At 38.5% G+C, this 26901-nt stretch overlaps 1 protein-coding gene across 2 annotated transcripts in view; it reads left to right on the forward strand.

Moving 5' to 3' along the window:
* The window catches only part of LOC127420854 (trafficking protein particle complex subunit 9-like), a 267206-nt gene that overhangs the window by 142546 nt on the left and 97759 nt on the right, over positions 1-26901 (forward strand). For both annotated transcript variants that reach the window (XM_051663428.1, XM_051663429.1), the window contains 3 exons: positions 3226-3368; positions 11286-11396; positions 22114-22266. In XM_051663428.1, coding sequence (XP_051519388.1) covers positions 3226-3368; positions 11286-11396; positions 22114-22266 — 407 coding nt within the window. The remainder of the gene's footprint in view (positions 1-3225; positions 3369-11285; positions 11397-22113; positions 22267-26901) is intronic.

Consider the following 26901-nt stretch of genomic DNA (forward strand, 5'->3'; position numbering starts at 1 on the left):
ATTTGCATTTGGAATTGGAAGAAATTTTGTTATTAGTTTATAGAATAAAACAAAAATGTTTATTTTACCTATAAATAGTAAATCCAGAGAAACTGATAATTTTACAGTGGTCTCTAAATTTTTTCCAGAGCTCTGTGTGTGTGTGTGTGTGTGTGTGTGTGTGTATATATATACACACACATACACACACACCAATCAGCCTCAACATTAAAACCACCTGCCTAATATTGTATAGGCCTCCCTCGTGCCGTAAAAAACAGCGCCAACCCGCATCTCAGAATATCATTCTGAGATGATATTCTTCTTACCACAGTTTTACAGAGTGGTTATCTGAGTTACCATAGACTTTGTCAGTTCAAACCAGTCTGGCCATTCTCTATTGATCTCTCTCATCAACAAGACGTTTCCATCCACAGAACTGTCACTCACTGGATGTTTTTTGTTTTTGGCGCCATTCGGAGTAAATTCTAGAGACTGTTGTGTGTGAAAATCCCAGGAGATCAGCAGTTACAGAAATACTCAAACCAGCCCATCTGGCACTAACAATCATCCAAACGATTATCTAATCAGCCAATCTTGTGGCTGCAGTGCATAAAATCATGCATATAAGTGTCAGGAGCTTCAGTTTATGTTTACATCAACTATCAGAATGGGGAAAAAATGTGATCTCAGTGATTTGGACCGTGGCATGATTGTTGGTGCCAGACGGGCTGGTTTGAGTATTGAGTATTATTTGCCCCATTCATTTGTTTGTTCATTCATTCATGTTTATATTTATTTTTTCATTAATTTGCTCATACAGTCATTTGTTTGTTGAAATGTTCTTTTCTTTTGTTTATTCATTTGTCTTTCTGTCAATTACTAATTCATTCATTGATTGATCTGTTAACTCAGTCATTTGCTCGTTCTTTTGAGTGCTTGTTCATTCTTTGATTCTTTCAGTCATTTATATATTTCACTCTTTCTTTCATTTATGAGTTTATTCATTTTATTATTCACCCCATTCATTATTTCATTAATTCTTTAATATGTTCATAAATATTTATGTGCATTAATTTACTCATTAATTCTTTTGCTCATTCATTTTATAATTTATTCATTTGTTCATTCAATCATTAGTTCTTTATTCTTTCACTTTCTTTAATTAGTTTGTTTGTGTCAGCAGCACGTGTCTCTCTCTCTATTACAGTCTCTTTATCATTATGGCTTGTGCTATTTTTAGCTCTCTCTGTGATTGAAATAGCATCTCACAGGAGACAGGCTGCTTTCTGCATGCGCGCACACACACGCACACTAGTCTTTTTCTACTGCTAGAAAGCTTTTACACACTCCAGAGTTCTTTCAGAATAATAAGGCCAATATGATCTCTCTTACCTTTAAGATCTCCTCCTTTCTATCTTTCTCTTTGAAGTTTTTTCACCTTGTCATCCTCCCAAGCAGTAATGGTATCTGCCCTTCATTTTACACAAGATCTCCAGTTCATGCCCTACTGTCTGGAAAACATCATTCACTCAGTTTTTTCCCTCTCTATGACATGATTTCATATCTCACACAGTCATCTGGAACCTTTCAAACCTAGTCTCAGTTTCATTTCATTCATTCGTTTATTCATTCATAGTCATTGACAGTGTTTGGTGACGTTCATGGCATCAAATCATTGAAAGTGTTTTGAGACATTTAGTAGCAGGTAAAAGAGGTGTTCTTAAGCATGGCTGTATTTCCAGCTTTGTTCTTAAAATATTGTTCACAGTTTCCCATCCCTAGACATTACATACAAAAGCAAACTGTGATTGGTTGGTTGGCATGCCAGTCAAACGACCACTTTTTAATCGGGCATCTCTGTGCCATAATAAACTGCATTGTGAACCAGACAAAAGTCCAGATAGATGAAACTCCAGTATATCCAACCAGTTTGTGGTTTCTGTGCACCGGTCACTTTTATAAACTCCATTTGCCTGATGAGTTATCACTCTATTTATCCAGTTTGCTCTTGTAAAGTTACAGATAAGGCGAGATGGGCAGCGCTGGCCAGTGATTACATTTTAAAAGTTTTGTTATTGCTTTTTAAGCAAGAAATGCACTTTTGCTGTTTAAATAATGGGTAACACTTTACTATAAGCTTCCATTTGTTAACATTAGTTAACTACATTGGATTATACATTAAATTAGATTAAAGACTTATTCTGATGCATCAGCAAGAGTAAAAGTCCAAACATGGATACTTGGATACTTGTCACCTCACTTTGTTTTACTAAAACTTTTGTTGTTGTGTCTATATAACCTGGTTCAGACACTTCACATTCTCATTACCACAACGGATGCTAAATTTGTTAGACAATGGATTTAATGATCAATCTTGCCAACTATATTAGTTTTTACATACCTCTGTAAGATGAAGCAATAATGTGTGCTCACTTGTAATTGATGCCCCTATTATTAGGGTTTTTGTGTTAGGTCACCTCATTAACGCAACATACTTTATCATTACCGCAACATACTTGATCATTACCGCAACATTTGTACAGTTGTTTTGGTAATGAGAAACTATTCCTTTTTCAATATTTTAACTTAACATTTTCTTTTTAGATCCAAGATGAATGCATTTTAATATTATTAATGCATTATATTGTTATCTAGGTTAAAAGAGAGAGGCATGTTGCTGAAGTTAGATTGACAATGTTGTGAGAAATAAACATATCGGCCAGAACAATGTTTTGGTATTTTTGCATGTTTCCTTTTCCGTTTATGTTATTTCATGAATTTTTTTGTGCCTCATAATTGTTTAACTTTATATAGTTTGCTGAAAATCCTATTATAGGGTTTTTATGTAACAACTTACCCTATATATAGTGTGTAAATATGTGCTTCTGTTGGGGCAAGTTGTCAGAAGCTTTAGCTTTTTTCCTGGGCAATAACAATATAGCTTTTTAATGATCTAATTTTTATTTTTATTTTAATATGACCTGCACATTTCTTTGTGAGATTCTCCCAATCAGGATTTATGATTGTGTGTCTTCTGATTGGCTTTTCTCAGTTATAAATGGTTTTGTCTGTGATCAAAATGAATGATTTTGGTCTGTTTGAATTATTAAATGTGCTTTATTTCTCTCTCTCTCTCTCTCTCTCTCTCTGTCTCTGTCTCTGTCTCTCTCTCTCTCTCTCTCTCTCTCTCTCTGTCTCTGTCTCTGTCTCTGTCTCTCTCTCTCTCTCTCTCTCTCTCTCTAGGTGCTGGAGGCCGTGTTGACCTTTAAGTACAGTGGAGGTGCCGGGCAGGTGGAGGGGTATTACCGTGAACTCAGTCTGGGAGTCAGAGTGGATGTTGAACCTTCAGTGTTCTTCACGAGAGTCAGCACTCTTCCTGCCACCAGGTATCAAACATTACATTTACTCTAGTCCTCTAAACTCCAGCGACAGACCAATACCTGCAACTGGGTACCAACTTGTCTTTAAAGTCAACCCATCTATAAAACACATTACCACACTTGAGTGTGTATTTTAGAAACATCCTACAATTAAAGATCACTTCTCATTGCTTTTTGAGTGTGTTTATGTTAAATGAATGCAGCTCTCATGGAAAGGTCATTTATGAGGAACTCACTCTCTGTTAGTCGACCTGAACGTTACTGTCTCCTGTGATATAGCAGATGTGGAAATGAATTACTGCCTTTCTCTCTCTAGAGAGAGATGGAAAAAGAGATCTATGGAGATAGATGGGTAGAGAGAGAGACCGATTACACCTTAGTAATGACCACTTGAAGTGACTCATTAGCTGTAATAATATCTGCTGTCTCACTCATCAACATCATCTATCATTCCTGCAGGATAGATCAGCTACACACATACACACGTACTGAATTTTCAATGAACGTTTCTCTCTCCCAGCGCTCTGGACTTGTTCTCATCATGAACATCCAGTTTAGTTTAATTTCAATAGGTTTATTTAGCATATATTACAATAGATATTGTTCCAAAGCAGTATTTTAAAGAATAGTAATAGTTCAACATTTTGGCTTTCAAATGGTTTAAAAATGATTTATCAGGCAAACATGACTGGCCCAGTGAAAAAAATAAATAACCCTTTATAGTCTGTATGAAGTTTGGCTGGGTCTGAAATTTCAAATGAACTTCATAAATTGTAATATGCAATCCAGCCACATATAATTAACTATAAAATGTATTTTGTTGTTTAATTAAATATTATTATAATGATTTCTAAAAGAACTGAAATCCATGTAAATTCTGTGATATTTCCATAAAAAAAAAAAAAAAAACAATAATAATAAAAAAATAAAAAAAACAATCTGGACTCATTTTTATTTATTTAATTTAAATAAATTTTTATTTTGTTTTATTTTATTTTATTTTATTTTATTATTAAGTGTCAGGGCATGATTAGCTCATTCGTTTACCTGATGTGAATTTTAATTTTAATTTTAGCCAAATGGGTATTAGCCAAGATCAGCTCTCTCGGCACATGGAAAAATATTCCAGTTGCGGTGAACAGGAGTGTAAAATACAGTCGGTTGATCTGCGTGTTTCTTGGATGGCCTCAGCCATTCTAAAAATAGCAGCTCTGTTAGCAGCACATAAACTGGAACACACCTCATTAAGTTCATTTAAACCTGACACCACACCAGAGACTGACAGAAGGAGAATAGGTTCATGCAGGTAGTATATAATGTCTCAATTCAAATCTAAAAATGCCAAAGGTGAAGTGTTGGGCTTATAGTAATTACAGTTAGCTTATATTAAAGGAATAGTTCACCCGAAAATAAAAATTCAGTAATGATTTACTCACCCTCATGTTGTTTCAAACCCATGCAACTCTCTTTCTTATGCAGAACACACACACACACACACACACAAACAAAAAAAAGTAATATTATAATGAATATTGCGGCCTGTTTTTTTTTTTTTTTTTTTTTTTTTTTCTCAAGTTCAATGGCAGTAGAATGTGCCCCATTTTAAGGATTAAAAAGGAAGCAAAAGTGTCATTAAAGTAATCCATGTGAATTGTGCGTCATATTCCAAGTGTTATGAAGACATACGATAGGTTTTGGTGAGAAACAAACCAAAATACAAGTCTTTTCAGTGAAAATCTTGATGTCCGTTGCACATTCATGAACGCTATGAGAGAAGCTCATTCACTGTGACATGCCTGTTCACATGAGAACTTGGAACAACATGAGGGTGAGTAAATAATGACAAAATTATAAATTTTGGGTGAACTAATCATTTAAATGAATCCCTTTTGTAATGCATTATGTACCGGCTTCACAGAAAGTCTTACCTAGAACATTTGTTTACACAAATGCATTCTAATGTTCTTGCCGTCTTTAAAGGTCTGTGCAAATGCTCTGTGGTTATTCAGCTCAGTACCTCTGATGAGATAAAATAGATTCGCTGAGATGAGAGTCTTCTAGAGAATTCTGAGTAGTGGGACTAGACAAATAGCCCATTGTCTGTGCTGAATAATTTAGGCCGTGTAGAGGTCTGTTCCACACCACGGATCTGATGAATACTTATTGGAATGCCTTCATTTTGTAAATTTTAAAGGCCCTTAAAGATACGGGAATGATGCTTTGTCAGATTTCTAAAACAAGCAAATATAGCCGTAAAATTTTCTCACAGGCATGTGGGCCAAAGATACAAAAATATCAAACATGCACACAGTCCACACACAAGACCATTAAGATGTGCTCACGACAACACACACTTTGCAGTCACTCTTACACACCCTTAAACTGACAAATAATATAAGAAGACCATTAACTGAATAAACAATCTGTCTTAAAAAAAAGCTTTTAACTCTTCTTTAGTGTGAACAGAAGGAAAGATGCTCTTTAGGAAAGGGTACTTTTGAAAGCCAACAGGAAAAAAAAAAGATCTACATTTTATCTTTAAAATTCCTGCTTGTAAAGTGTCTAAAAGGAATGTTTTGTGTTTTATACAAGTTAATCTCTATAGACAGAATATGTGACCTGCTGTCAATTATCACAGAATATTATTTTAATTCATCCCTCAGTTTGTAAACATGTTTACAATAATGCACTTACAGTGGAAGTCAATGGGGCAAGGCATTCCAGTGAGTTTAAAAGAATATTCCGGGTTCAATACAAGTTAAGCTCAATCGACAGCATTTGTGGCATAATATTTATTACCATAAAATTATTTTATGTCTTGCCCCTCCTTTTCTATAAAAAAGCAAAAATCTGTTTGACATCGAGGCACATACAATGGAAGTGAATGGGGCCAATTTTTGAACGTTATAATACTCACTGTTTCCACAATAGTAGAGCCAAAATATGTAAACAATATGCATGTAAACATGATTTTAGTGTGATAAAATCACTTACTAACCTTTTCTGTGTAAAGTTACAGCCAATTTTACAACATTGTTGCCAACAAAAAAGAAAACAATTCAGTTTTTCAAGTTTGAACAAAAATCAACCCCTTGGGCATGAAATTGTCCAAAATGTAAGAAACACCCTGCTACGGTGATATTGCTCTTGCAGGAAAAATGTCAAGATCTGGTCATAAGTTAGGAGACATTGATCAAGAGAGAGTCGAGAATTGGTTGGCATTGCTCTTAATTTCTCTCTGCTATTTAAAAATTGGCAACATCTCGAGATGATTCATCACTCACTAATAACTATAAGACGAGAGAGAGAGAGAGAGAGAGAGATACTGTATATCTTCTCTGCTCTGCTTGTGCGATGACATACAGTGACCATCATATTATTCAACATGTGCCATTTATACACACTGCTGACTGAGTTCTTAAAGGGACCATATCATGGATTTTTCTTGCTCTGGAAATGAAAGAGATCGATGTTCTGCATAAACATACTGTAACACTCACAATGCAAAGCTCATTTCCCCAGTCCACTCAATCAATTGAAACTAACCTGCCACAACGACTCATTCAGAAATCATCACGGTTTTCACATCTCAAACATGAGCTCATTAACATATGACCACTCACTTGAAGTCTTAGAAGATCTAGAAGCATTAAAGGTAAAGAAGCAAACACAGCTTGTTTAATTCTAAGGGTGAGAGAGAAGGTTGAAAATGGTCATGACAACTAAATTATGACAAGATTTTGTGTCCATAAAGATGCAGGGACACACACAAAGCCTTCGATACATGAAAGGGACACTAACCTTTGATGTTTGGGCAGAATATGACAAGTACATCTGCATGACCGCCTTGTGCCCATCTGGTTTTCAGAGAGGGAGTGTGTTTGCATACATTTGTGTGTGTTTGTATTAGTGGTATAAACTGACTATTAAGTATTTAAAACAAGCAGATTTTGTACTTATATATATATATATATATATATATATATATATATATATATATATATATATATAATTACACACCGATTAGCCACAACATGGCTGTTAGCATCAAGATGGCTCCGAGTATGGCTGCTGCGCTACGAGCTCCGACCCAATATTGCAGTTTTTTTGTTTGTTTTGTCTACAATTCTTGTGTTTTCAGTCTTGGATGTCGTCTGCCTTATTGTCTACAATAGACAAACGCTTTTGGACATTGGTTCGTCAATAGCACACCGAAAACCGGACTTTAAATACCTCAATGCCGACCTGCTGTTTTCAAACAAGACAGCAGAGCCCTATGTCTGGGCTGGCCGGCCGCGGAAACGCAACCGGAAAAGGGGAAAGAGAGCCAGCGTTCTCGTTAGTCTAGGACGTCGCGCAAATCGACTCCCACTACCCAGCATTCTACTGGCAAATGTTCAGTCTCTGGACAACAAGATCTGTGAGCTGAGAGCACAGATCTCTTTCCAACGAGAGACGAGGGACTGCTGCATTATCTGCCTTACAGAAACTTGGATGTCTGCGGAGATTCCAGACTCAGCCATCAAACCCGTGGGGTTCTCAGTGCACCGAGCGAACAGAGTGAAAGACCTCTCAGGTAAAAGCAGAGGAGGTAGTGTATGTTTTATGATCAACAAATTCTGGTGTGATCAGAGAAACGTACATTCTATCAAGTCTTTCTGCTCTCCTGTTCTGGAATTCCTCATGATTCTGTGTCGGCAATTCTGGCTACCGAGGGAATTCACAGTGGTCATTATCACAGCTGTGTACATCCCCCCACAAGCCGACACAGACCGAGCACTCAAGAAAATGTATGGGAGTATAAGCAAGCAAGAAAAACCGCGCACCCTGAGGCTGCGTTCGTTGTGACTGGGGACTTTAACAAAGCCAACATCAAGTCAATAGCACCGAAATACTACCAACACATCAGTTTCAACACACAAGGGGACCGGGTTTTGGACCATTGCTACTCTCCGGGATGGCTACAAATCCTTCCCCCACCCACCATTTGGCAAATCGGACCACTCTTCCATTCTCCTTCTGCCCGCTTACAGGCAGAAACTGAAACAGGAAGCACCCGCCCTCAGAATGATCCAGTGCTGGTCAGACCAATCAGATTGTACGCTACAGGACTGTTTTGATCACATGGACTGGGAAATGTTCTGGTCCGCCTCTGATGACATCGAGGTCTATGCTGATACTGTAATGTGTTTCATCAGGAAGTGCGTAAATGATGTAGTGCTGACCAAAACAATACGGATCTACCCTAACCAGAAACTGTGGATTAATAGCGATGTTCGTTTGGCACTTAATGCGAGGACCTTCGCTTTTAATTCCGGGAATGCGGAGGAGCATAAACAAGCCAGTTATGCCCTCTGCAAAACTATCAGAGCAGCCAAATGCCAGTACAGGGACAAGACTGAAGGACAGTTCAACACCACTGACTCTAGATGCATGTGACAGAGAATTAATATTATCACGGACGTTAAAGGGAATAAAAAATCCGCCGTGAACACCGCTGCCTCTCTCTCGAACGAGCTTAATACTTTTTATGCTCGTTTCGAGAGAAACAACACCACCCTCACGGAGAGAGCTCCTGCAGCCGAAGCTACAGAGGTCAGTTCACTTCTTTGTAGAGGACGTAACACGATCGTTCCGACGGGTGAATATCCGTGAAGCCGTTGGTCCAGACGGCATTCCGGGCTGCGTCATCAGAGCGTGCATGAACCAACTTGCTGGTGTTTTTACGAAAATGTTCAACCTTTCCCTCTCCTTGTCTGTGGTCCCCACATACCAAAGCAATCCAAAATCACTTGCTTAAATGATGATGTCCTGTTGCTCTGACCCCCATCATCAGCAAATGCTTTGAGAGGCTAATCAGAGATTACATCTGCTCTGTGCTGCCTGCCTCACTGGACTCACTGCAGTTTGCTTACTGCAACAACCACTCCACTGATGATGCCATTGCACTTACACTACACACTGTTCTCTCCCACCTGGAATAAAGGAACACATATGTGAGAATGCTGTTTGTAGACTACAGCTCAGCATTCAACACCATAGTGCCCTCCAAGCTTGATGTGAAACTCCGGGCTCTAGGCTTAAACAGCTCGCTGTGCAGCTGGATCCTGTACTTCCTGCCAAGCAGACGCCAGGTGGTTAGAATGGGCAGCAACATCTCCTCATCTCTGAACCTCAACACTGGAGCCCCGCAGGGCTGTACTCTCAGCCCACTCCTGTATCCCCTGTACACATATGACTGGGTGGCAACACATAGCTCCAATGCCATCATTGGAGCTACTGACAATGATGAAACAGCCTACAGAGAGGAGGTGCACACTCTGACATGCTGGTGTCAGGAGCACAGCCTCTCCCTCAACATCAGTAAATCAAGGAGCTTGTGGTGGACTTCAGGAGAAAAGACAGAGAACATAGCCCCATCACCATCAATGGAGCACCGGTGGAGAGAGTCAGCAGCTTCAAGTTCCTCTGTTTCCACATCACTGAGGAACTCACATGGTCCGTTGGGGGGGGGGGACGGGACTGCACCCAAGACTTTCACCCGATGTTGCACTTCTGTATATGGTTGAGTGACAATAAAGGATTTGATTAGATTTGATTTTTGACATTAAAGTCACCTGCCTAATATTGTGTAGGTCCCCCTCGTGCCGCCAAAGCAGTGCCAACCCGTATCTCAGAATAGCATTCTGAGATGCTATTCTTCTCACCACAATTGTGCAGAGCGGTTATCTGAATTATTGTTGTTGCCAGATGGGCTGGTTTGAGTATTTATGTAACTACTGATCTCCTGGGATTTTCACACACAACAGTCTCTAGAATTTACTCCGAAGGTGCCAAAAAAAAACAAAAAAACATCCAGTGATGGAAATGCCTTGTTGATGAGAGAGGTCAACAGAGAATGGACAGACTGGGTCGAATTGACAAAGTATATGGTAACTCAGATAACCCCTCTGTACAATTGTGGTGAGAAGAATAGTAACAGCCGGTTGGCGTTGTTTTGGCGGCACGAGGGGGACCAACACAATATTAGGCAGGTGGTTTTAATGTTGTTGCTGATTGGTGTGTGTGTGTGTGTGTGTGTATATATATATGTATGTATGTGTGTGTGTATATATATATATATATATATATATATATATATATATATATATATGTGTGTGTGTGTGTGTGTGTGTGTGTGTGTGTGTGTGTGTGTGTGTATATATATGTATGTGTGTGTATATATATATATATATATATATATATATATATATATATATATATATATATGTGTGTGTGTGTGTGTGTGTGTGTGTGTGTATATATATATATATATATATGTATGTATGTATGTATGTATGTATGTATGTGTATATATATGTATGTATGTGTGTATATATATATATATAAATATATCCTCTCTGATTATGTGGCTATTCTGATTTTCCCAAAAAATAAAACTTGAAAATTGAGTGATTAATACAAGTGGTGAGCTAAAAAAGGCAAATTTATTATTATATATGTTTTTATACAATGTGCATATAAGAGGCTCTTAAGTTTTGGATTGTAATTTTGTATGGTGTCATATTATATAGTAATACATAAAAAAATAAAAAAAAAAAAAAGTTAAATAATAAAATAAGTGTCGCATAAATCAATTCACAGTTGCTCTTGTTTGATTTTAACCCGTTGTCCAGCATAACACATTTTTTTTTCTTAACCGTGACAAGAGCAGAGTTGTGTAGCATATTTTCTCCGCTGCTTTGTTTCTATTTCTGTTCTTTTTGTACTAGGTAACACCACTTTAATATCTCATTGGTCCATAATAGAAATAAAAACTTTTTGCATCACATAATAGCGTGTTTGTGTAAAAATGTTGTACTGTGTGTAAGTTTTGTACTTTATTAACACACTCTCTGTTTTTGTTTCTCGATGTCTCTTCAGCACTCGTCAATGTCATCTGTTGCTGGACGTGTTTAACTCAACAGAACATGACCTCACACTTTCTGCAAAGAACAACCAGGACCTGGTGCTACACGCCAGCGAGTGTCAGAGGTACATGAACACAAATAATGAAAAATTATTATTTATTTTTTTTTTTTTTCGTCTACATAGTTCCCACAGTCATTTCAGAAACCTGGAAATATCAGGGAATTTTAAAGTTGTGTGTTCCCAGGCCTGGAAATGTCATGGAAATCTCTATAGTGATTATACATTTTCTAGTTTTCCTCTGCTCTGAAACATTTTATTTACTAGATAGCGCTCTTGTTTACTGTAAAATTTGCCTGCCTGCCTGCTTCCTTCCTTCCTGCCTGTCTGCCTGCTTCCTTCCTGCCTGCTTGCCTGCCTGCTTCCTTCCTTCCTTCCTTCCTGCCTGCCTGCTTGCTTCCTTCCTGCCTGCTTGCTTCCTTCCTGCCTGCCTGCCTGCTTCCTGCCTGCCTGCCTGCCTGCTTCCTGCCTGCCTGCTTCCTGCCTGCCTGCTTCCTTCCTTCCTGCCTGCCTGCTTCCTTCCTGCCTGCCTGCCTGCTTCCTTCCTTCCTGCCTGCTTCCTTCCTTCCTGCCTGCTTTCTTCCTTCCTTCCTGCCTGCTTTCTTCCTTCCTTCATACCTGCTTCTTTTCTTCCTTCATTCATACCTGCTTCTTTCCTTCCTTCATTCATACCTGCTTCCTTTCTTCCTTCCTCCCTGCTTCCTTCCTTCCTTCCATCCCCTGTGCTTCCTTCATTCCTCCCTGATGTACTAGTTTTTTTCCCCTTCCTCCCCATCGTCTCTCCTTGCTTGCCATCTTTCTTCCCTTCCTTCCTTCATTCATTCCTTCCTTCCTCTCTCTGTCTTTTCATCTGCCTCGTTCTCTTTCATTATGAAGAATGCTTTCAGGGATAGTTTTTTTAGACTACTGAAGAGTCGATGCTGTCCTTACTGCATACCAATCATTCCTGTCAATAATAGTGCAGGCCATTGCCGTGACAATGAGGCATCCAGTGGTGCGAAGGCTCACCTTTACTAATCAATTTTGCTGAGACTTATATCTATCCAGCTGTATTTTCTATTATTTTTGAAAGACTGCATTCAAGTTTTTCACTGTGAAGTCTGGTTATATTTAAGATTCAGACACAAACTTGATGGGATCAAGTCCTTTCCTAGAATTATTTTTGTTTCTTTTGTTGTTGTTTTCACAGCTTGAGGGCAATGGCTACTGATTTAGCTTAAAAACATAATGAAATCAATTGACTATATTTAGTTTCAGAATAAATGTTTGTGGTTTATGTTTTAATCACCAGTTCAAATTATTATGAAATAAATTTGCTCTTCGCTCTAAAAAAGAATGTGGTTTTACTTTTGGCTTGTGCCTTATTGAATTAGATTTAAATCTACTATTAGATTTTGGATGAGCACATGCAAAACTATTAGCATTTTTAATGCTGAATGGATTTGAAAAGCCTGCTGAGCTTCCCGTCTTTAATAAGAAGTGTGTGTGTGTGTGTGTGTGTGTGTGTGTGTGTGTGTGTGTCCATGCACATTCAAAGGGCAGCAAAATTATTCAGCTAGACAAATAAACTCACTCGTATTTAAATAATCATGAATAAATCTGTTCGTATGACACCTGAAGGGTTTGGATGTCAGGTGAATGTATGCAATTATCATGACACTTGAAGAACCAACATGCTGCATGACAATCAGAACACAGGAAATTTGTGTGTGTCTGCTTTTATACAAAGAAAGAGAGAGAGAGAGAGAGAAAGCAAGAAAGACAAAGTACGAACGAACGAATGACAGATAAGAAAGAACAACTGAACGATATAATGAAAGAATGACAGAACAAGAACATATATGTATAAATAATTCCTATTAATCATATAGGGTTTACTTGTGTTTGTGTGCATGTATGTCTGTTGTTTGTGTGCCATACTCTGTTCAACTTCTTCATTACCCACATAATTTAAAGAAAAGTCTGTTGCTCTTGCAACAGCCTCTTAAGTGCTTTCTCCATGATGAAGGGCCACTTTTTCCCTTTTCATTGTATGTCTATGTAGGGACTCCTACTGCTATTTGCTCTCTCTCTTTTTTGCCATCACAGTCTGGAGTTACAAACTCTTGGCTCTTTCTAATGCTACAGAATCGGATCAAAACTTCAAGGTGCTGTAAGCAGTGTTAGCCATCCTAGAACTTCCTTTTGTCGGCTATGCACGAGAATCAACACATAAAGGCTCCGATACACTTAATGTAAAGTTATTCTTCATTCTTCGCTCTGAGTTAAAAAGATGGTCGAACAGCTGAGCAACTGTATACCATTTGCGGACATTCAGACACTACCTAAGCCGCTGGGGCCGGCATTTTGTGGAGCATTTAAATATGAGACGCACGCTGGTCTGTAAACAGATGATGTGTAAAACATTTCAACAAATGTGACATTAAAATGTGTTATTGACTTCATGCCTCATTCTATTAATAGAATCCACATGAAGTCAGTAAAAGAAGCTGTTTTAACCACTCGATGATGATTTAAAGAAATATTATATGCTGTTGATAATGTGTAATTTGTTATGTTTACACTCTGCATTTATGGCGCTAATGCTAACATGCTATACCTGGTCATAATATGCACAGATTGCCCTCTGTTATTGTATTTTATGACAGATTTTGTGAAAGGAAAGACCATGAAAATGTTTTTTATCCTTAAAAAAAAAAAAAAATGACATTGACACTACTGCAAAGATGGATGTATAAATGGTTGGCAACTCTGGACTCGTGTGTTCATGTTGACTGATCTCAACTGAGTGAATAAACTGACTGGAAAATACGTCAGTGTCAAAGTAGGTGGAGCTGCGGGTCATGCCTACCTATCAAATGGCAGTAACGTGTTTAATGGCCAGAACAACGTTTTTTTTTTTTTTTTTTTTTTTTTTAAGTTCATGTTGGCAAGCTGTTTCAAACCACCAGAACAGACTAAAAAACACCTTGAATGTCAAGTTATCATTTTTATTTGTATAGCCTTGTAATCGTTTCTTTAAGACCAGGTTGACAATTATATACAGACACAAAAAATGTATGGAGTCTATGTTTAGCAGTTTGAGCTAAATTAATTGCAGGAAATAGTTAAGAAAAAGATGAAGAATCAAATGTTTCAGGAATATCAATACAGTACTGCCTCGTGAGCACACACACACACACACACACACACACACACACAAATACACATTTCTGAAATTGGTCTCTTGCTAGCGGAAGGGCTTAATAACCTGTCAGCTTTTCTATGGCCTCTCGTGTGAGGGAATGTGTCATTTTGATTGTAGAAAATTATAATTTCTATTTCATCTGCTGTAATATAATGACACCGAGAATCAGATTTTCAGATGTTTGTGTGCATGACTCCTGATGCTCTGATGAGGATGTTGGGGTGGGGTGTTGCGGCGTTGCCGTGGAGCAGTGATGCTGCTGTTTGTGTGTGTGCTTTTAACCGTGGGTTATGGGGAGGCGTTCTAAAAATAGCAGTGTTCTTCTGCTGCTGGAGTCACGAGAGAGAACACACACGTTAGCTAAATATAACTCCCCCACTCCTTCTCTCGTTTTTATCTAATCCCTTCTACTCTTTTTCTTTCTCGCTCTTTCTTCCTTTTCCCTCACTCTTTTTATGTCTGTTCTCTCTCTTTTCTGAACACAAAATCAGCGACACTGAAACTGTACCAAAAAGGCTTGATAACATAAATGCTTTCTGGTCTCCCTTTCTTTCTCTTTATCTCTCTATCAACGACTTGTTTCATGATAATTGTACAGTTTTTCTTTTGAGCACAACAGTACAATATTATGTTAATACATTTTCACTCATAATGAAATTCAAATAAGCATTCAAATTGTGTTAGTAAATTAATGGTAATTTCTATTGTGGTGTATATATACAGGTAAATACTTAATATTAGTTAAAATAGTAAAATGTCAGCAAGACATTTTTGTAAGTGCCATCTCTATGATGTTTAACAATCCTTGTCTAGTAACAACTGAAAAAGGCATGGCAATTCATCTGTCGAAAATAATGGCAACCCTGGCACAGTCACATTTAAGAGAACTGTGCAGATATACAAATAATAGATGTGAAATATGCAAAGACATGTCAAGTTCAGAGCTTGTTGGATAGTGTTCAAACATACTTGTAGAATGCACAAGATATACAAGATACAGCTTTTGGGCTCTGCATAGTTTGCATGTTCAGTGTCTTTAGATGAGTGTGTATAGTGGAGTGTGTGTTGACTGTGCTCTCTGATGTGTGTGTGTGTGTGTTTGTGTGTGTGGCTTTAATCTTTAGGGGTGTGTTTTAGTCTCTCGTCTTCTCCCCAGAGGGTCTTATCTCCTTCATTAGTCCATCTCTCTCTCTCTCTCTCTCTCATTTTGTTTTGTTCTTTGCCTTTGTTCATGTTTAGAATTGTAATACTCTCTCTTTGGCTGATAGAGACTGAAGAGTTCGTAGACATTGATAGAGAACAGACTTGTGCGTCTCTGTTTGCATATGCATATGCATTTGTGTTTGAGATTTATATCAGCGGTAAGAAATGTTAAGAAACTGCTTTTAAATATCTTGTAACTATTCATGTGGTCCAGTCAGGTCCTGTTTACATTTGTATATGGATCATTAGAACATGTCTGGGCCATATTTCACCCCAGAATCAAAAAGAAATGAGGAAATATTTGTTTCCTATTTTGGGGGGGGGGGGGGGGATGTTGCTGTCTGTGTACATTTTTTAAACATAATTTTCTTTTAAATGAATCACACCAAATTAAAGCGTTAAATCAACAGTCCTAATTAAAACATGAAAGCAGTAACTGAATTGACAGTTGTTATACAGCACTTAAGGGATAATACACCCCAAAATGATCATTTTGTCATCATTTAATTAATTAACCTTGTGGTGTCTCAAACTCATATGACTTTATCTTCCGCGCATTGCTTGCATGTTCACGCGAGAACTGACGTGTGCACGATAAAACCGGAAGTCCTAAAGTGAACATGCAAGCGCACATGCAACAAGCACAAGGAGACGTGAACAAACTTATCTTATGAGTTTCTCTCTTCTCTCCCCCTAAGACTTACATTGTATGGACAAAACACCTCATACATCCTTGAAAAATTATTTGGTTGTGTTTGCAGAAGAAAGAAAGTCATACGAATTTGAGACAGCATAAGGGTGAGAAAATGATAAGAGACTTTCCTATAATGGACAGATTTTCACACTGATGCATCTGTGAGGGTGATTGTTCTTTATTTTCTCCCTTTCTAATTCTCTCTTATATTCTGGTCTCTTTCTTGCTGCTCTCTGAGGCTTACTTCATTACTCTTGACTTTTCTGTAGAAATAGATTTTCTCTGTGTGAGAGAGAGAGAGGTTTTTCTGATAGCTTTGTGTTTTGCAGCAATACATCTCTCTTTGTATTGTGTGTGTGTGCGTGTGTGTGTGTGTGTGTGTTCACATTCTGGATTCCACATCACAGGTCATGTCTCAGACATTGTGCTTCTCAGTCCATCATGTAAAAGTGTCTCTTCTCACCTGTGTGTTGTTTTACAGGATCAGATTTAATGCAAATCAGTTCACATTTACACACACATCCATCATTATAACATGCAGCCGGTTATATGTCATGCACTAAAACATCAAAACAAAGACACCTGCAGCCTCTTCACTCATAAACCTCTCATCTCATCACATCAGGTGACTAAACATCATGACTGAGGAGATACAGGTGATTGTGTTATAAAGGAAGGAAGGTGGAAGGAAGGAAGGTGGGGAGGGAGGGGGGGAGGAAGGAAGGAAGGAAGATGGGGAGTATGGTTGGATGGATGAAAGGGAGGGAGGTTGGAAGAAATATATGAAGAAAGTAAAAAGCTAGGAAGGAAGATGCGAAGGAAGAAAGGAATTAAATTTGGGAGGAAAAAGGAAGATAGGAAGGAAGGAAGGAAGGAAGCAATTCAAAAGCTATGAAGGAAGATATGAGAAAAGGAAAGAAGATGGTAAAGAGGGACGATATGATGGAAGGAAAATAGGAACAGGAAAAAGAGAGGAAGGCAAAGAAGAAAGGTTGAAAGGAAAGATGGAAGGATGAGAAAAGGAAGGAAAGAAGGATGGCTTGTAAGATGGTATGTCAATGTAACAGGATTGCAGACACAACAGAGGAAAGATTGAAACATTCAGAGTTTCCAGACATGACCTCACACAGATGTGTGTCTGTTGTGTCTCCAGCACAGTGATCTCACAGGCGCTCAGCACGACTGACTTTCACATATGTGACTCAGCAGTTCTCACTCGTTCAGTAGTCAGAGTCGAGCTTCTTAATCCACTGTTCCCCCCTGAAAATGAGACAGATAAAAGAAAAGCAGGAGTAAATAATTATTCCATCCCGCACACCTGCTTGCATGCCACAGGCTGTGGAAACAGAGAGAGCGTTTGCTCAAGGCTGTTTGTGTATTCAGTTCATTAGTGCTGTTTTCAAAGGCAAGAATCGCTTGAACTATTGCTCATACTGAGGGCTAGGAATTTGAACAAACCCCTGTCCATACGTTTTAGTCTTTAACACATAACTTGTCCGACAGGTTTGTGCTATGTATATTTATGATACCTCAATTCGTGCAACATGATCACACAGGAATTCGGCACACTGTTTCTAAAAGTTCCGGTACCCTAGGATCGGTGGCAGTATGCCGACATGCGACATTCCCCACCAGACATTTTTTGTATTGGTTTCAGTGTGTTTACCTTCTCACGTGGCTCGACTGGCAGCGTGTTGCATCAGCAGCATGAGACCTGGCTTCATACTCACGTTGAAACCAGGAAGAAATTGAGTTTGCTTAATCAGTGATGAGCATGATTCAGAGGTTGCACTTTCCCCCCTAACATTTCATTTTTACTCCACTAATGTTTAGGTTGGAGGGTAGAGTCCATAAAATATGCATTCCTCTTAACTGAATTATATCCTGCACAGCTGAAAGGAACTTGTTTCACAAATAGTTTTTGGTGACCTTTTATAGACATAAATGGAGCTCGCACGTGCCTATAAACCCCGCAACATTTACGGCTTTGGCCACTGGGGACAGTGTTTTAAATTTCGGTAATCATATACCAGAATCAGAATGAGCTTTATTGATAAGTATGCTTACACATACAAGGAATTTGTCTTGGTGACAGAATCCCCCAGTGCACAAAAAATACAAGACAGAGATAATAAAAAAAACAGAATAAAAAACAAATAGAAAATCTAAGTATATATAGAAATACACAATAGACAAAATAATAATAATAATAATAATAATAATAATTATATATATATACACACACACACACACGTATATACAAATACGAATCTGTTATATACAGATAGTGCAAGGGAATGTAATGGCAGAAGAGGTAGGATATGATGGATAAATATAAATAAACTAAGCTGTGTATTGCACATAATTATTGCTCAATGGGGCAGTTTTCCATGAGATGGATAGCCTGAGGGAAAAAACTGTTCCTGTGTCTGATGGTTCTGGTGCGCAGTGCTCTGTTGTGTCGGCCAGAAGGCAACAGTTCAAAAAGGTAGTGGGCTGGGTGAGTGGGGACAAAGTGATTTTTCCAGCCCTTTTCCTCACTCTGGAAGTGTACAGTTCTTGAAGGGAGGGCAGGGGGCAACCAATAATCCGCTCAGCAGTCCGAACTGTCCTTTGTAGTCTTCTGATGTCCAATTTTGTAGCTGAACCAAACCAGACAGTTATTGAAGTGCAGAGGACAGACTCAATGACTGCTGAGTAGAACAGTATCAGCAGCGCCTGTGGCAGGTTGAACTTCCTCAACTGGCGAAGGAAGAATAACCTCTTCTGGGCCTTTTTCACAGTGGAGTCGATGTGGGTCTCCAGGTAACATGCAGGTAACATTTGCAACTGTTGGTGTCAAAGTGCATGTGTCTACAATCAGAAAGAGAGTGCACAAATTTGACGTGCGTTGGAGGCGTGCCTGGAAAAAGACTTTGCTGTCTAAAAAGAACATTAGAGCAAGACTACAGTTTGCCAATGAACACATAGGCAAAATCCAGGCCTTTTGGAATAATGTGCTCTGGACAGACGAATCAAAGATAGAGTGGTTTGGCCACAGTAACAGTACACATGTTTGGTGCAGACCAAAGACAGCTTTTCAGGAGAAGAACTTCATACCAACTGTGAAGCACGGTGGTGGAAATGTTATGGTTTGGGGTTTCTTCACTGCCTCAGGTACTTGACAGCTTGCAGTCCTTGATTCAACTATGAATTCTGCATCATATCAAAGAGTGCTTGAAGATAATGTGAGGCCATCTGTACGAAAGTTGAAGTTGAACCGAAAGTGGACCTTTCAACACGATAATGATCCTAAACACACTAGCAAATCCACCTAGGAATGGCTCAAAAATAAGAAGTGGCGGGTTATGGAATGGCCTAGTTAAAGCCCAGATTTAAATCCCACTGAAATGTTGTGGGTTGATTTAAAATGGGCAGTACATGCAAGAAAACCCTCCGACATCTTGCAACTGAAAGAATTTTGCAAGGAAGAGTGGTCAAACATTTCAGCAAGTCGATGTCAGATACTGGTGGACAATTATGTAAAATGCCTTCAAGAAGTTATTTCTGCTAAAGGGGGCAATACTAGCTTTTGAGGCCAAGGGTGTACTTACTTTTTCCACAGAAAAATATCACATCTATTGATATTTTTGTTGAATAAATTATTGAAAAAGCAAATTTTCCTCATGGTTTTGTTCAAATATATCAGCTTTATTAATAAGGACTGTTTCAAAGAGGATCAAATATTTGCTTGTCCAAATATGGGAAAAAAAAAAAGCCAACAATTTCCATGGGGTGTACTTATTTTTTCACATGACTGTATATTGAAAGCACTTCAACAACACATTATTTGACCTTGTGAATGTATTTATTTAATTTTACTTTTTTTATATACACTCGTTTCAAATCAGATGACTGCAACAAAAAAGTTGGGACAGTGTATCGGAGTGTGTATCACTGTGTAACATCACCATTTCTTCTAATAACACTTAAGTGTTTGGACACGGAAGATACCATTTTCTTAAGTTTAGCAAGCGTAGTTTTCCCCTATTCATCCATTATGCAGGTCTTCAGCTGCCCAATTGTATGGAGCCTTCGTTGTCATATTGTGTGCTTCATAATGTGCCACACATTCTCAATTTGAGATAAGTCAGGACTGTAGGCAGGCCAATCTAGCACCCAATCTCTCTGCTTACTAGCCATGCACTTGTAATCCGTGTAGTATGTGCTTTGGCATTGTTCTGCTGAAAAAAACACTTCTAAAAGCACATGATCTCCGATCCCTCAGACGTTATGGTCTTAACCGTCAATTGTCTGTAATGGATATCATGACATGGGCTCGGGAATACTTCTGTAAACCTTTGTCAGTCAACACCATTCACTGCGTGCATCCACAGATGCAAGTTAAGACTTTACTATGCAAAACAGAAGCCATACATCAACACTGTCCAGAAGTGCCACTGACTTCTCTGGGTTTGATCTCACCTGAGATGGAAAGTAGAACAGTGGAATCGTGTTTTGTGGTCCGACGAGTCCACATTTAATATAGTTTATGGAAAAAAACAGCAGTCGTGTTCTCCGGGCCAAAGAGAAGTATCATATTAATTGTTATCAACATTAGGTCCAAAAGCCAGTGTCTGTCATGGTGTGGGGTTGTCAGTGCCCATGGCATGGGTAACTTGCACACATGTGAGGGCCCCATTAATGCAGAAATGTATGTACAAATTTTGGAGGAACATATACTGCCATTTACATGCTGTTTTTTCCATGGACATCCCTGTGTTTTTATTAACATTTTCCATACTGTCTCAACTTTTTTTCAAAATTGGGGTTGTACATTGCAGGAGACACTCGAGCCATATTTAGAGATTAGAAACTTGGGGATGGGAGCTCATTTGACTTTGGCCAGTAAGACACTACATAACAGCCACCTAGAAGACCTTAGCAACCATATCAACACCCTGGCAACCACCTGCACGCAATACACTAGCATCGTGGTGGCAAGTTTTGCACTTCCGTGCACCACTCACAACTTCTGAAAATGTTTAATCTGGTTTATTGTTTTGCATTTAGCAGTCAGATTTATAATATCCCCTTGAACTGAACTCTACACTCACACATGCAAATAGAACCCCCACCTCCACACACACATGGTTCGAACTTCAAACACACTATCTGGTGGTATGAGGTCATAGCTTGCATTGCAGCATATTTTTTGTCTCATATCAGTTATTTTGTAGTCGTGTTTTCTCTCCAGAGATCCTGTGATCAGACACCCACTTGAGTGCATCTCCCAACGGTCCCCAGAGGGTCTTATCTCCTTCATTATTCCATCTCTCTCTCTCTCTCTCTCTCTCTCTCTCTGTCTGTCTTTTCGTTCACTGAGAATGGAGAACATAGAAATGTCAAGGATATTTTATTGCCATTCCTATGAGCCTGAAGAGGTTTTCGCAGCTTTATAATTCTGTGCCCATGTCCTTGGCAGATGTTATGCACAGTTTATGACAAGCTTTTTATGGTGATGTATTTTTGTTGTTTTGGTTTAAAACATTATGTATTAAAGAAACAAAATGCTTTTTTGAAGTACCTGACAGACATTTGAGGAGTTTAATTCAAAGCCAATCTTAGTACTGTTTGTCGTCTTCTAAGAAACGAGGATAGGTGGTTGACGGCTCACAAACCTCACTTGACCTTTGAATATTTGTGTTTTTATGTTGCAGGATGGCCATTCGGGTGGATAAGTTTGACTTTGAGAGCATGCCTGTGACGGATCATGATGCATTGCGGCTGGCCACGGTTCGCCAACAGGAAGAGAAGAGACAACAGGTGCAGGGAGGACTCATCAACAGCACATTGGACATCCACTGGACCATCATATCCTTTACTCTAGCCAACTGTACACACAACTCTAACTCTACACAACTTTGTAAATTCTTTCGCTTTACAGCTCCATTCAAAACATCAGTTGAACACTTCCTAATAAGTCAATTTGACTCTATATAATAAAGTAGTAAGCCACAAGAGACTGTGTGTTGCAGTGATTTTGCCATGGTTAAGGAGTGTTGTAAGGTCCCACATGAAGCGGAGTGCCTAAAAACCTCTTAATCAAGGCAAAATTACTGTAACACATGGCTTCTAGTGGCTTATTTCTTTATTATAAATTTGAATAAAAACACACAGCCTCAAATGGGCTATTGCATTTATTCAACAGCAGCAATCGCAATATGTGTGTTTAATAAAAAGTTACATTTACTGACAAGTAATTTTTCTTTCCTCATTACGAGCGAAAATGCTGCATGTTGCAACAAAATCGCATCCAATCATAACATATTTGATGTTTAAAATATGTGTGTCTTAATGCAAATTCAATGGGCTACCCAACACAACATCACAAAAATTGAAAACCAAGTAAGGCATAAAATGTGTTTGTGTGTGTGTGTGTGTTTGTATGTCCCAGCTGTGTGGCTGTCCTTCAGACAGCTTTCTCTGACAGCTGGATCTACTGGAAAAGACACTATTACATCAAGTCTGATATAGTGACATATGGTTAAGGCTTATGTTGTGTGTATGAGAACATATGCCTGTGGTAGTGTGTGTGTGTTCTGGCCTCTGTGATGTAATCATGCCCATGACAGTGTGTATATGCGTGTGGGTTAACCTTCATATACTGTAGATGTAACCACAAGAACAGATTGTCACGACACCTGTGCTTGACCTTTAACCCTCAAGTCCCCTTCGCTCAATAGCCCCTCCCCCTGTCCTTTAGAATTGCTAAGCCTGTGTATAGGCACTTTTGCACAGATAGCCTAATTTAATGGCACTTTATGTTAAGAGGGCATATGTGAACAGGACTCCTGGTTAAAATGCTGAGAAATCAGTTCAGGCATTATGCTAGCATAAGAAGTTGTGGCATTGCCAGAAAATGTCTGTATTCATCTGTAATGATTTTAGCATTAAGCGTTTAAGCATGCATTGACATTGTCAATGTGACCGTAGAAAATATTAACGACCTTTGGAAAGTTTTTGTTGTGAAAATGTTTTTGATAGGTATAAACAAAAAAAACAAAAATGGCAATTTTAAAGATTTCATGAGTAAAAGTGACTATTATGGGTGAGAATCCAGTCACATCTCATGATTTACACAAACTTAAACTCACTTTTTCATTGTGTATATACAAGTTGCGTGTTATCATTGCAACGTATGGACACTTACGTTCCCAAAATGTTTCTGAAATTTTGTGTAAAAGATTTTGCATATTGCATTGCAAGCTGTATCCATAATATTTGTCCTGCATACACCATTTAAAAAAACTGAATCATTAATTTGAAATTTGAGTATCAATGCAGAATCGTGATGTTAGTAACTAATATTACTGTTTAAGGTAAACTGTAAATTTTAGCTTTATTTTTCCATGTTCTTAATCACCTTTTTGCCTTGCCTTGACTACTTTGTTGAAAACTAATTTTGTAAAAGTACAAATATTCCATGTAGTCTCTAAACAGACTGATCTCAGTGACATCTTAAACAGTAGGTTGACTTTAGCTAAAATCGGTCTGTGCTCGCCGAAGTTCTAAACAGTGCCCCCAGTGGCCAAAGTGGTAAGTGTAATTGGGCGTATGGGCACGTATGGGCTCTGTTTTTCTGGTGAAATGTCCACAGAGGTGCGCCAAAAGCGAGTTACGAATAGAGCTGTTTTCAGTTGTACAGGATGTAAAACGGTGAAAAGGAATGCTTATGTCATCAACTCTACCCCTCAACGTAAACCCCAAACCTAAACCTAACCATCGGTTAGTAAAATGTAATGTTAGGGGGAAAAATGCAACCTCTGAATCGTGCTCTTCAGTGATTGCACAAACTGATTTCAACACGGGATACATACTCATACATGGAGATCCATGCTTTTGATGCACCACGCTTCCAGTTGCACCACAATGGACATGCTGGAGTCTATGAAAAAAATGTCTAATAGGAGATGCTGCATGTCAGGGAGTTGGCATAGTGTTGACGTTCCTAGGGTACTGAAATTCTTGGAAACAACATGCCAGCTTCCTGTGTGATCATGTTGCTCTCAATGAAGTCATAAAAACAAAATAATTATAAAACTACTCTACTTGTTTTTGTCCATGACTGTGAGTTTCAGAGAGAGCGCAAGGTTGCGCTCTGGTTTATTAACTGCCGTTCATCATTTCCAGTTCATTTGAGGAAACTGAAACCCTGTGATCAGACATGCATGCTTCTGATCTGAGCAGCACTATCTCTGCTGCATACTCCCTCATTTTAATAGCGTTTAAACACCCCAGTGATTGCCAGCACTTGTTCTGTTTGCCAGCCCCTTGCCACTGTGTAGGCTGAATGACACTCACAAAATAATAAATATTTGAAATAATAAATAATAAAGAGATAAAGTCCTGAGCAGTGATGTGTGCATGTACAAATACATGACATCAGTATGGCTGATCGGTTGTGTAGAAACATAGGCATGATTAGTGGGGTAAAAACAGTGATATGTAAGGAGAGAGGAAGGCAGAGAGAGTAACAGATAACAGATGAGTGTTGCCTTATGTTAGAGTGTTTACGAGTTCATAGTTAACGCTGGTCAGAGATGCCATCATGCCAGTCAACCAACCATACACAAACACTTGTGGGTAGTTAACATGGAGTGCTTTTGGAATGTTCACATATAATATGGTGTCATTTTTATTTTATTTTTATTTGTATAGTGCTTTTTACAACACACAGTTTCAAAGCAGCTTTACAGAAAATCATGGTTTAACAGAAAATGTAACTAATATTTTTAAAGTCTTAGTCATCATTGTGTAGTTTGATTAAATATGATTGTAACTTGTTTATACAAATAAATAAGTAAATAAATAATAATAATTGTATTTACAACCCTAGTGAGCAAGCTGAAGGTGACTGTGGCAAGGAACACAAAACTCTATAAGATGGTGGTTAATGGAGAAAAATAACCTTGGGAGAAACCAGGCTCACTGTGGTGCCAGTATGCCAGGATTAGTTTGTTGTGTATAGTTAGTTTTTGTGTATAGTGCAAGTCATGGTTTAAAATTTGTAATCTAATGAAGTATTAAGGGTCGGTGTTTAAACAAAGATTTTGTATGATCTGTAAGATTAATGACTAATGTCTTTGAAGTCCATCCTGGAATAACTGCAGAAATCCACATAGATGCACTGTCCTTGTTAGGTGGTTGATGAAGGCTTTTGTTGGCAATTAATAGTCTATGTATTCCTTTTAAAAATGTAGTCCATTGTTAGACCAATGTAATGCAGGCAGAGATCAGTGAGGTGCATCACAGTTGAACCGGCAGGTCATTTCGGTGAGGTTCGGTGAGGTCCATCCTAAGTGCAAGATTCAGGCAGTGACATATTAAGTGTCCCATGTATTATGGTTGGAGTTGGCATCAGTTCATTCTATGTAGTCCATCGTAGTAGGCTGAAGTGATGTCTGGCTGGCACTGGCTGTAGTTAGTCATCATCACTCACATGTAGCAGTGGAGTCCGACACCAAGTGGGAACAGAGCTGGATCTGGCCGACTCTTGTAACCTTGGTTGAGACAGGGAAACAAATAGACAACTATTAGCGTAGATGCCATTCAATTTATTGCAGAGTTATAGATTATGAGAAGTGTTTCCAGTTCCGGCAGACCTAACTAATGCAGCCTTATTATGAGTTGATGAATATATTAGGTGTATGCCTGGCTGAATAGATGAGTCTTTAGTCTAGACTTAAACTGAGTGTCTGAGTCCCAAACAGTGTTAGGAAATCTATTCCAGAGTTTAGGAGCCAAATAAGAAAAGGGTCTACCTCCTTTTGTGGATTTTGATATTCTAGGTACTATTAACAGGCCAGAATTTTGCTATCATTATGAACGTGATAGAATATAGCATGGTAGAAGTTCAATTAAGTTCTGCTGAGCTAGACCATTCAAAGCTTTGTACATAGTTAACAGAATTTTAAAATTAATACGAAATGTAACAAGTAGCCAATGCAACGACGATAAAATGGGGCTAATTTGATCATATTTCTTGGTTGTAGTCAGCACTCTGGCTGCTGCGTTTTGAACCAATTGAAGTTTACTTATTGAACTTGCAGAACATCCTCCCAGTAATGCATTACAATAATCTACTTTTGAGGTCATGCACGTATTAATTAGTTTTCCGACATCAGCAACTGAGAGCATGTGTCTTAACTTAGCAATATTTCTGAGGTGGAAGAATGCTGTTCTACAAACATTGGAAATTAGATTTTGATTTTTAAAGGACAGATTTGTATCAAATATAACACCTAATTTCTTCACTTTAGAAGACAACATAACAGTACATCCATTGAGAGACAAATTGTATTTTAGCAGCTTATTTTTTTAGAGGTTTTTGGTTCAATAAGTAGTACCTCTATTTTGTCGGAATTGAGTAGAAGGAAATTTCTGGCCATCCGCCAGATTTCATTGATAAACTTGGCTAATTTGGAGAATTGTGAAATTTCGTTGGG

Source organism: Myxocyprinus asiaticus, chromosome 30 (genome assembly GCF_019703515.2).
Source record: "Myxocyprinus asiaticus isolate MX2 ecotype Aquarium Trade chromosome 30, UBuf_Myxa_2, whole genome shotgun sequence".
Taxonomy (NCBI): domain Eukaryota; kingdom Metazoa; phylum Chordata; class Actinopteri; order Cypriniformes; family Catostomidae; genus Myxocyprinus; species Myxocyprinus asiaticus.